Source organism: Podarcis melisellensis, assembly GCF_964234715.1.
Source record: "Podarcis melisellensis genome assembly, chromosome: 10".
In the NCBI taxonomy this organism is placed as follows: Eukaryota; Metazoa; Chordata; class Lepidosauria; order Squamata; family Lacertidae; genus Podarcis; species Podarcis melisellensis.
This window is the reverse complement of record NC_138542.1, coordinates 73,895,300-73,907,572: the sequence shown is the minus strand read 5'-3', so window position 1 is coordinate 73,907,572 and position 12,273 is coordinate 73,895,300. Positions and strand designations below refer to the sequence as shown.

General features: G+C 51.2%; 1 protein-coding gene across 10 annotated transcripts in view; it reads right to left on the bottom strand.

Moving 5' to 3' along the window:
• The window catches only part of SHANK3 (SH3 and multiple ankyrin repeat domains 3), a 436,398-nt gene that overhangs the window by 161,908 nt on the left and 262,217 nt on the right, over positions 1–12,273 (bottom strand). For all 10 annotated transcript variants that reach the window (XR_014172130.1, XR_014172131.1, XM_081926705.1 and 7 more), the window contains one exon: positions 456–661. Coding sequence is in view for 8 of the 10 variants with exons in the window: in XM_081926705.1 (XP_081782831.1) it covers positions 456–661 (206 nt within the window). In the remaining 2 variants the exon portion in view is untranslated. The remainder of the gene's footprint in view (positions 1–455; positions 662–12,273) is intronic.

Here is a 12,273-nt window from a genome sequence, read left to right as displayed (position 1 = left end):
GGACTTGGGGTGCCACCACCTATCCATCTTTCAGAGACATCTGCCTGGCTGCTGTTGGGTCCAGGAAGACCCTCTGACCAAGAGTCCATGCTAAACACAAATGCTCCCCAATCACCCAGACCCAACCCTTCCCCCCCCCACTACCCAGAAGAATCCCCTGCCCACTCCCTTGAACCCATTGCCTCTACTTCCCAAAGCACATTATGGGCAACATCTCCTCTGGGTGACCCTGCCCAGCCTAGGCTTGCCATACCCACCCACCCCACTTTACCAAAAGTTATCTGCAGGTGCCAAGTCAATCTAAGGATGCTCCAGCAAATTGGATACCAGATGAGTGGGTGGGCCGCGCATCTTCCCAGCTCCTCCGTCGCCCAACCCCCCATGAAGGAGGTGTGTCCAACTGCCCCCTCTTCCTCCCACGTGTCCCCAACCCCGCACCCCGCTCTGGCACTCACCCTTGACGGCTTCTCCTCGGTTGAGCTGGATCTCGCCCTCGCCCTGCGGCGTGTAGCTCTTGACGGCGATGAACTTGCGGCCGGGCACGGCGCTGTACAGCTTCCTCTTGGGCCCTCGCAGCGGGGCCGGCGCGGCGTGCGGGGTGGGCTCCACGCCCGGACCGGCCCCCGGCGCGCCCCCCGGCCCGCTGCCGCTCCCGCTGGGGCTGTAAACGAAAATATACGTTACGGTGGTGTTGCCCGGCGGTGGCGGCGTCTGCTGCTGCTGCTGCGGGAGCGCCATGGCCGCCCCGAGGGAGCCCTCCTTGGATCGGGTCCCGCCCGGGAAGAAGGCAGGAGGAGCGCAGAGGGAGGGCTCGGCGAGCGAGGGGAGGGGGCTGGTCGGGGCTCAGCGCATCCCGGGCAGCGGCGCCACCAGCCTCCGCCGGGGCCGCCGCCACGAGACGGGGCCCGCCGCTCGTCGTCCGCCCGGGGCGCCGCCGGGCCAGCGAGGCTGCGGCCGGGCGCTGCGTCCGCCTCCGCGCTCCGCCGCCTCCGCCCAGGGCAGCGCCATGGCTCGGCCGGCCCCGCGCCCCGCGCCGGCCCCTGCTTCGCGCCGCCCGGCTCAGCTCGCCCGCCGACGGCGCCCGCCGCCCGCCGCCTCCGCTGCGCCTCCGCGACGCGCCCGCCGCTGCGCCTCCCGCCGCCACATGGCGACGACGGGGCGGCTCGGCCACCGAGAAACCCCGGCCGGCTCTGGCGGAGGCTGGTGGTGCTGATGCTGCTGATGCCGGGATGCTGTAGGTGCCGCCGCCGCCGCCGCCAAGCGGCTCCTCCTCTTCCTCCGGCGGGAGGCGGGGACCCACCCGGGCCGGACCCCTCCCTGCCTGCCGACGGGGATCGGAGGAGCGTAGCGTGGCGACGGACCCCGCCGGGTCATCTAGTCCAACCCCCGGCAAGGCAGGGATGCGCCAGCGTTGGCGCTGCCTTCTGCCCGCGCTCCCAAGGCAATGGGGCTTTGAACACACACATGTCCCCTCCCTCCGTGGTTTTATGGGCAGCCAGGACCTCGCCGCCCGGCTGAACGAAGCTGGCAACCCCGGGAGACGCGTTGGCATCGTGCAGACCCTCCCTTCCATGGGTGCCAAAGCCCACAAAATTCCCCATGGAGCGGCCGGGCACCCACAAATTTCGGAGCCAGGGCCATGCACGCTGCGTGGCACCCACGGCCCCGGGTACCCACGGTGACGGGCCCAAGCTGGCACTCCTGCTCCCTTCCTTGCCTGCCTGGCTTGCCCTTCCCAGCCTCTCTGGAGCTGCTCTCGAGTGTCGGCGGCTGGACGCAGCCGGCCTGCTTTGCCCACCGAAGACCCTCCTTCTCCAACTCGAAGCCGCCCCCTCCCCTTCCCGACACGACCAGGGCTGCAAGGGTTTTTAGCGGGGAAAGAAAGAAAGGAGGGAAAGGCTGCAGTCTTAAAAAGGAACACAGCAGGCAGGCTTTCAACAGGTGGAGCTTTCTCTCCTGGCAACGGGAGCTGGCACCTGTTGGATTCCTGCTGGTGCTGGAGGCGGGTGAGCGCCCATCTCCGCAAGACAGAAGCCGCGGCTAGGGGGCGGGGAGGCGGATTCCGCCCTATAGAAGCTCCCTCCTTGGTTCTCTCCTCCACGCACGCACCCCCCCCCCCGTTATTCCTGATAATTTTATCATTCCCTGCCATGGCCCGAGGCCTCCTCAAAGCTGCCTCAGGACACAGAAAATGGTGAAGTGACAGTAAAGGCAGAGCATGTGCAGAGTGCGTTTAATAAAAATAATAAAAATACATTTTTATTTGTACCCCACCCTCCCCGGTCGGAGCCAGGCTCAGGGCAGCTAACATCATAAATCGGGAAAGGATGCTCAGCTACAGCAACACAGTATTTGGGCTGAAAGGAAGCTCCTCCAAGCCAGAGAATGAGCCTCCCAGGTTGGCAGGCGCTCACAGACTCCAAAACAACACATCTCCATTTCCTGTCTCCTCAGCTGCCCCCCACCCAAGCCCTTTCCTACCTAGTTCCTTCACGCTTCCTGCCCTCTGTGCCCAAGAAAAAGGATTTAGACTAAGAGGACAATTAGAGGCAGTTCCATCTAGTGGTTATCATGTCAGAACAGGACCCAGGAGACCAGGGTTCGAATCCCCACTTGGCCACAAAGCTTCCTGGGGGGACCATAGGCCAGTCACTGCCTCTCAGCTGAGCCGTCCTCTCATTGTGGGGATTAAATGAGGAGTGAAAGAGTTTCTTGGATGTAATAATAGCATGCTGTACATTGAAAGAGAACTACCATATATGAAAACTATGTCCAGTTGGTATCTAACTCCTACTAGGTTAGCAAAAATGTATAGAATTGCTACCAATATATGTTGGAAATGTAAAGAGAAAGAAGGCACTTTCCACCACATGTGGTGGATGTGCAAAACAACAAAAGCATTCTAGGAAATGATATATAATGAATTGAAGAAATACCAAGGGAACAGAAAAGACTTTTTATGTGTGTGACGACAGCTGCGGGGTAAGGGGAGGTCTAAGGATTCAAGGAACCCTATAAATGTAAAAAAAAAAATGATTTTATTTGAATGTAAATGATATATGGAAAAAAACTGAAGTGTGTGTGTGTGTGTGTGTGTGTGTGAATGAGATGTAATATTAACAACGAGCCGTTTGGGGCAGGTGTCCAGTATGAGAGCAGAAAGCTGGACAGTCCCCTTTCTGGGATGCAGGAAGCTATTGCTCTGCCCAAGTGTTACCGTACCTCTTGGCACCCCTTCCCAGTGCCCGCCTGGGGCTCCCAGCTTCAGAGATGGAACCGAACAAGCGGCAACACAATGATGGAGGAGCAAGCACCCACAAGTGTGTCCTCCCCTCTCCAGTAATTTGCAACAGAAGGAGCTGCCTCCTACTGAGTCAGACCACTGCTCCACCTAGCTCCATACAGTCTGCACTGGCTGGCAGTAGCAGCTCTCCAGGGTTTCAGAAATATCGACTGTTGGACACACAGCTGGGCGAAGGGAGCCTCCCGGGAAATGAGGGAGGGTTTTCCATGAAAACCTAAGGCCCACAAATCTCTGTTTGGTTGAAATCAACCACTGTCTCCTCCCTGAAATTCCAAGAGGAGGACGCATTCCTGCAATGCACCTTCTCTTTTTACAGTCCTTGGCAAGCCCTTGCAAGAGAGGCTAGAAATAATAATAAAAGGTTTCTCCAGCTGCGTTCGAAGCAAGAGAAAGAACAAGCAAGTGGTAGTAGGTCCTCTGCATGGAGAAGACTAGAAAATGTTACTGGGTGACAACTTTGCCTCTTGTCTTCACCCAAAAGGAAAGTGATGCCCAACCTGGTGATAACCAAACAAGTGGTGTAAGGAGGGAGCTGCAGCCCAAGATAGGGGGGGAAATGTGGTAAGGGAGCACCTTGTTGTTGTCGTTTAGTCGTGTCCGCCTCTTTGTGACCCCCTGGACCAGAGCACGCCAGGCACTCCTGTCTTCCACTGCCTCCCGCAGTTTGGTCAAACGCATGCTGGTAGCTTCGAGAACACTGTCCCACCATCTCGTCCTCTGTCATTCCCTTCTCCTTGCGCCCTCCATTTTTCCCAACATCAGGGTCTTTTCCAGGGAATCTTCTCTTCTCATGAGGTGGCCAAAGTATTGGAGCCTCAGCTTCGGGATCTGTCCTTCCAGTGAGCACTCAGGGCTGATTTCCTTCAGAATGGATCGGTTTGATCTTCTTGCAGTCCATGGGACTCTCAAGAGTCTCCTCCAGCACCAGAATTCAAAAGCATCCATTCTTCAGTGATCAGCCTTCTTTATGGTCCAGCTCTCACTTCCATACATCACTACTGGGAAAACCATAGCTTTAGGAGCACCTAGCTAGGGAGCACCTAGCTACTTTAAATGAATTCAAATCTCCAGGCAGGGCCTGATAAACTGCACCCAAGGGTACCAAAGGAGCTTGTGGGTGTAATCTCAGAGCCTCTGTCTATAATCTTTGAGAATTATTTGCGAACAGGTGAGGTCCCTGAAGACCGGAGGTGGGCAACAGTTGTCCCCATCTTAAAAGGGTGGGGAGGAGTGGGGGAGGTAAAAAAGGCTACTGAAGGAGAGTCCACCACTTTCCAAGGAAGTTTGTTCCACTGTCATGCCATGTAGTGATATTTTAAAAAGTTAAATTCCAGTCACGGTTAAGTCCAGTCAATGCAACTATGGAGTTGCAGCACTCATCTCCCTTTCACACCGAGAGAGCTGGTGTTTGTCCACAGACAGCTTACTGGGTCATGTGGCCAGCAATGGGACAGCATGATGGAAACCAGAACGCACAGAAACGCAGTTTACCTTCCCGCTGGAGCGCTACCTATTTATCTACTTGCACTGGCATGCTTTCGAACTGCTAGGTTGGCAGGAGCAGGGACCGAGCAACGGGAGCTCACTCCGTCACGGGGATTCGAACTGCCACCCTTCTGATCAGCAAGTCCTAGGCTCTGTGGTTTAGACCACAGCGCCACTCACACCCCCTGGTAGACATATAAATTACCATCTCTGAGGATGTGCAGAGTTTAGCCCCTACGTATCTGAGAGGAGGATGGAGAGTGGCTAAGAGGTGGAATTTCCAAGCAAGGCTGAGTCCACACTACTGCCTCTCACTTGGAAAATGAGGATTTTTGGGGGGAGGGGTCCCTCTGCCAGCAAGCCCCCAAAGCTTGCCATTCCTCCTCCTCCAGCTTCTTGCCCTTCTCTGCTTAGTCATGCTAGGTGAGGAGAAGCAGCAGCAAAAGTACAAGAAGAGCAGCCAGAACAGCATCTGAATGCTAATGGAGTCTCTCTCTCCCCCCTGCCCCCCCCAGCTGCAAGGGAACGAGGAAGAAGATGGCAGGCTGAAGAGGGGAGAAGGAAGGTGGTGGCCCCCCCAGCTTGGTGCTCCGGAAGCCAGACAACCCCTTCCATGAATCTCGAGCAAGCAGATTTTGCGAAGTCATTCTAGCTCCACGTTTGCATTTTGGGTGGAAGGTTTTGAAATGAGTGGCATTAGTAAAGTTTACTTGAGAGCAGGTTTCTTCAATAACCCCAGGTTGGGGGGGGTGTTGCTTGGGAAATGAGACCAAAGTGTCATTTCCTTAGCCTCTCTCTTTGTTTCAATACAGTCATACCTCGGGTTGAATATGCTTCATGTTGAGCGTGTTTGAGTTGCGCTCCGCGGCAACCCGGAAGTAACAGGGCGAGTTACTTCCGGGTTCCGCCATTCGCGCATGCACAGATGCTCAAAATGACGTCATGCGCATGCGCAGAAGCGGCAAAAAGTGATGTGCACGTGTGCAGACGTGCTGTACCATCACTAGTCACATTTGCTTCTGGATGCGAATGGGGTTCCGGAATAGATCTCATTCATATCCAGAGGTCCCTCTGTGTGTGTGCGCGCGCACACACACACACACACACACACATATATATTAATGGGGTTGCAGCTCCCTGGTTTTCATTATTGCTAAGGTCTTCGCCACCAGCTGTGGCCGAGTGGCCCTTTCCCAGTGATAACTTGCAATCAGATTCTCCTATGACATTGACTGGGTTGTACATTGCATTGCTTTTATCCGAGGGCTGTCGTTTTGGTTGTTCCAGCTATAAACATAAATGTTAATTCCATTTTTCAGGCCCTGCAAAAGCCGAAACGATATGGATTTCATTTGTATTCCTGTGTGTATCGACTTCTAAGCAGTTTGATGGAGATGGTGGTATTATTGACGCATTTTTGGCCGCTGACGAAGACTTATATGAGTTAAAATGCATTTGGGTTTTCAATATTCTTCTTCATATAACATATTATATGGGCATGCCGCTTCACTGAATTTCTTCACTTTTCATTGTTAGTTTGTGGATCATCCCTAGGCATTCCTTATACATTTTATTCATTCCTATTAAATGTGATTCTGTGACTTGTAGTTGTTCTCTTAACTTCTGGGTTTGTTGTATCTTCAAGGCCAAGGCCACTATTGTTGTTGTTTAGTCGTTTAGTCATGTCCGCCTCTTCGTGACCCCCTGGACCAGAGCACGCCAGGCACTCCTGCCTTCCACTGCCTCCCACAGTTTGGTCAGACTCATGCTGGTCTCTTCGAGAACACTGTCCCACCACCTCGTCCTCTGTCGTCCCCTTCTCCTTGCGCCCTCCATCTTTCCCAACATCAGGGTCTTCTCCAGGGAGTCTGCTCTTCTCATGAGGTGGCCAAAGTGTCGGAGCCTCAGCTTCAGGATCTGTCCTTCCAGGGAGCACTCAGGGCTGATTTCCTTCAGAATGGAGAGGTTTGATCTTCTTGCAGTCCATGGGACTCTCAAGAGTCTCCTCCAGCACCAGAATTCAAAAGCATCCATTCTTCGGCGATCAGCCTTCTTGATGGTCCAGCTCTCACTTCCATACATCACTACTGGGAAAAACATAGTTTTAACTATACGGACCTTTGTTGGCAAGGTGATGTCTCTGCTTTTTAAGATGCTGTCTAGGTTGGTCATTGCTTTTCTCCCAAGAAGCAGGCATCTTTTAATTTCATGACTGCTGTCACCATCTGCAGTGATCATGGAGCCCAAGAAAGTAAAATCTCTCACTGCCTCCATTTCTTCAATAAAATGAATTTTATTGATTACATTTGTTCCCCACCTTTTCCTTGAAGGAGCTCGAGGTGGTTTCCTGGTTCCACCCACTCCTCCATTTAATCTGGGAGGTAGGTTAGGCTGGGAGGCAGCGACTGGCACCCAAGGCTGCCCAAGTGAGCTTCATGGCAGAGTGAGGATTCGAACCCTGGTCCCCCAGATGATAGTCTGACACTCTAACCCCTACACCACTGCTGCCTGCATAAGCTTGACAGAATAGAAAAGTTTCCAGCAGGCTTTTAAAGATTGGGGCAGAAGGAGCCTGCTGAATCTCTATTGGCAGAGAGTTCCACAGGACTAGGTTGATGGTACTAAAGATTTGGTCTCTTGTTGTTGTTGTCAAACAAGCCTCACCAACAACACTCCTGCAGGTGATCTCAGTGATCAAGCTGGGATATAAGGGCTCAGGTGGTCCATTAGTTGGATCCTTGAACAAAACAAGAACGTCACAACTTAGGGTAGTGCTGGATTTACGTATAACCTAAACAAGCTATAGCTTAGGACCCCACTCTCTTGCCCCCCCCCAAAAAAAAATTAAAGGAAAAAATACCTGGATGTACACTTCTAAAATATAAGATAAAAAACCAATAAAATAAAATCTACATACAGCAACGGTGTCTTGTGTTGTGTAGGCTCCTATGATGTAAGTCATGGGCCCTGCCTGCTCGCCTGCTCCCTCAAATATCACTGGTTCGCTCCTTTCTATATATAGGGTGCCTACATTCTGCATGGACTGGTTGCAAGACAACATGTGCAAATGGCTTGAGATACCTATTAGGTCCATCAGTGACCATATAGCATATATTCAACAACAAAAACCATGACCATTTGGTGTTGACAAAGGACAGATGGACATATCAAGGGCCCCATGATCTTCAGTAGCTGAGGGCCTCATCAAACTGAAATCCGGCCCTGGGTTAGGGCAATGCTTATTGAGCATTCATCCTGATTTGCTGGCAGGGATGTTAGATGGCATTGGCTATTTATTGATCACTCATTCTGATTCCTTTGTGGGGAGGTCAGACTACAAAGTGTCCAGCAATTGTTTTAAAGCAAATTGCCTAATTTTTGCAGCTCCCCGGCTACTACAGGTATCAGAACATAATTGTTTTTAGTTTGACACTTCTCCAAATTTTGCAATAGATGTTTAGAAATGCATAGACTGAGGAACAGGAATATCCACCCAATGATTCATTGTATTTTAATATTCTGCTGGAATATTCTTCTGCCAGATGGGCAGAGTATGGATGGATGGATAGATAGATGATAGATAGATAGATAGATAGATAGATAGATAGATAGATAGATGATAGATAGATGATAGATAGATAGATAGATAGATGATAGATAGATAGATGATAGATAGATAGATGATAGATAGATAAATTATTATTATTATTATTATTATTATTATTATTATTATTATTATTATTACAACTGCCCCCTAAGGTCACTCCAGTGAGCTTCATGGCTGAGTGAGGGGATTTGAACCCTAGCCTCTGCCAGGTGCTAGTCCGACACTCTAACCACTACACCACACTGCTTCTCTCTAGCCATTTCACAAGCTCGGGGTTCGATGCATCTTCTCCTCCAAATAAAGATCCAGGACTGCTGCAAGTAAAGACTTAGGTGTAGATCAGACAGCTGCTAAAGCTGCAAGTCCTCCCTACTGTACTTCCTTTACTTATTAAAATACCAAAGCAATAAAACAATGCAATTAAGAATTAAATAGAGCACACTTGAAAACATGCGAAACAGCCACATGCTCTTGCAGCTGATAGGTTTGATGGCAGTTGTAGTCCAAGAAAGCACAGCTGGTGGGAAACATCTGTAGGGCACCTGGCTGCCCAAAGATGCCCTGTGCAGCGCGAAAGAAACTTTCCGGATCCTAGTGGGGCATACCTGAAGCGAAAAGAGTTAATCTAGAGGCAGGAAGGTCCTAGCGTGTCTAAAGGGTATTATTTGGGGGCTGCTGGCTGTGAAGGGAGGCAGCTCTGAGTTAGGTGCCTGACACAGATGTTGCATCTGGCCTCAATTCCAGCCTCCCTGGGTCAGCCTGAGGCCCTCCCTAGAGCATCGGCACTTCTGGCTTTGCTACGAAGCCGCCAGAGAAGATCTGCTTTGCTTAAAAATAAATAAATGCAGATTAGTCACTCAGAAGGCACTGGCAAAAATTGCTCATAGATGTAAGTTAACTGTTTAAGTGAAGTACGGCGTGCTCAGGTTGAGAGCAGCAGTGGAAAAACTCTGTGGTTTGAGTCACTGTGCTGTATTTCTTAGGAGTAGCAGGGAGAAAACTCTCTGCAGCCCTGCTCAGAATCACCTTGGTGTTTGTGAGTTTTTCACAATGTCCAAGTCTTCTCCTGGCCTGTGGTGTTGGCACACCCACGATGATGGTGCCACACTCGGGCTTGGCGCCACTCTGGAGTCTGCTTTGGTGCCAGATGGGCACCAACGGGCAAATGGTGTGATACGCAAGACGTCCTGCCTTCCCACTTCTCCGTTCATCCCAGGCTCAGGATAGTTTTGTAAGTCCCATGCCCATTTTAAAAGCTCACTCAGTCTCAGAGCAATCAAGGGGCCTTTCATCCGCAAGAGTAAAAGGTTTGGCACAGAAGCTCACAATTTGGCTGGCTCGTTTGCCCAGCTTGTCGTGTTCAGCTGTGCTGCCTATTGACCAAAGAGAGCCGCAGATCCCAGAATCTTTTCTCTGGCTTGGAACGTTAAATGGGGCTCTGTTGCAGGTGCGTTCAGCACGTTATAATCTCATGGGCATGTGTTTGCTTTCGCAAGTACCAAGAACTTCAGCGTCTGCCCCTCCCAAGCAGCTGGCTTTGGGCACCTGGCCCACAAAGGCTGAAGGCACAAAGAGTCATAGAACTGTAGAGTTGGAAGGGACGCCAAGGGTCATCTAGTCCAACCCCCTGAAACACATCATTCAATGTTTAATATTAAGAGCTACAGAAGAAATTCTGGGGGCTAAGAGCCCTCATCAGAACACCTGAGCCTTCAGGTCATGGGTCCATCCAGTCTAGCATCCCATTCTCGCAGTGGCAGACTAGATGCCTGTTGAGTCAATACACAATTCAGCCGAGTGTTATAGGCTGGACACATGTGCCCAACAGATCAGGAAACAATGAGCTCGTGTGCCAACTTTTGCCTGCCCAGTGACCTCCAAATGTTGGTAGACCATGGCTCACATCCTTCTTGATCAATGGTCATGCTGGCTGGGGCAGAAGTCTAGCAACATCTGGATAATAATAATAATAATAATAATAATAATAATAATAATAATATATTATTTATACCCCGCCCATCTGGCTGGGCTTCCCCAGCCACCCTGGGTGGCTTCCAACAGAACACTAAAATACTGTAATGCATCAAACATTTAAAGCTTCCCTAAATGGGGCTGTCTTCAGTTGTCTTCTAAAAGTCTGGTAGTTGTTGTTCTCTTTGACATCAGATGAGAGGGTTTCCACAGGGTGGGCGCCACTACCGAGAAGGCCCTCTGCCTGGTTCCCTGTAACTTGACTTCTTGCAGTGAGGGAACCGCCAGAAGGCCCTCGGTGCTGGATCTCAGTGTCTGGGCACTTCCACCTGCGAGGGGAGAGCAGGTGATGGTGTTGCTGGAGGGTTGCAAGGATGCTGGAGACCAAGGCAGAGATGGTTGCTGGAGGCAACGTGGGTTGTTAAGGAAGAGGCTTCTGCTCAAGGTCTCCCTGGTAACATTTGGCGAGAGCAGAGAGAGCAACTGCTCACTAGATCTAAAGGGGTTAGGAGGAGATGTAAGCAAGGAAGGAAGGATGAGGGGAATCTTCCTAAAGGCCATTTGTCAAAGGATAAAGGCACACAGGGATGGGCAGAAATCTCATGCCATAGAGATTTTTTTAAAAAGAAGAAGCTCAGAAAAGTGTGCTGCCTCTCCTCCAGGTCAGCGACTCTCACCCACACTTTTGCTTGACCCATATTCTGACAAGACAGAAGTACTGTTTTGGTGGGACAAGAGGCGGGCGGGTGTGGAGGATTCCCTGGTCCTGAATGGGGTAACTGTGCCCCTGAAGGACCATTCTGGACTCACAGCTGTCCATGGAGGCGCAGGTCAATTCTGTGTCCAGGGCAGCTGTCTACCAGCTCCATCTGGTGCGCAGGATGAGACCCTCCCTGCCCACAGACTCTCTTGCCAGAGTGGTGCATGGTCTGGTTATCTCCTGATTGGATTACTGCTATGCACTCTACGTGGGGCCACCTTTGAAGGTGACCCAGAAACTGCAATTAATCCAGAATGCAGCAGCTAGACTGGTGACTGGGGGCAGCTGCCAAGACCACATAACACTGGTCCTGAAAGACCTACGTTGGCTCCCAGTACGTTTCCGAGCACAATTCAAAATGTTGGTGCTGACCTTTAAAGACCTAAACGGCCTCGGCCCAGTAGACCTGAAGGAGTATCTCCACCGCCATCATTCTGCCCAGATGCTGAGGTCCAGTGCTGAGGACCTTCTAGTGGTTCCCTCATTGTGAGAAGCAAAGCTACAGGGGACCAGGCAGAGGGCCTTCTTGGTGGTGGCGCCTGCCCTGTGGAACGCCCTCCTATCAGATGTCAAAGAAATAAACAACTCCCTGATATTTAGAAGACATTTGAAGGCAGCCCTGTTCAGGGAAGTTCTTAATGTGTGACATTTTAATGTATATTTGTCGGAAGCCGCCCAGAGCGGCTGGAGAAACCCAGCCAGATGGGCGGGGTACACATAATAAATTATTATTATATTATTCTGACCATATACTTGTTGAACAGAAGCTTCATTAAGTAAAATCCCTCTGTGGATCTTCTGTGTGTCTGATAAGATCTGGTTCAGAGGGTCAGATAGGGTTTCCAATAAGGCACAGTCAGAGAATGGTCTCGAACCCAAGGGAACTAACCAGCACACAATGCAAAGAAAATACAGTGGTCCCTCAGGTTAAGTACTTAATTCGTTCTGGAGGTGCGTTCTTAACCTGAAACTGTTCTTAACCTGAAGTACCACTTTAGCTAATGGGGCCACCTTCTGCCGCTGTAGCACGATTTCTGTTCTCATCCTGAAACAAAGTTCTTAACCTGAAGCACTATTTCTGGGTTAGTGGAGTCTGTAACCTGAAGCGTGTGTAACCCGAGGTAACACTGTATGGGTCAGGCAAAA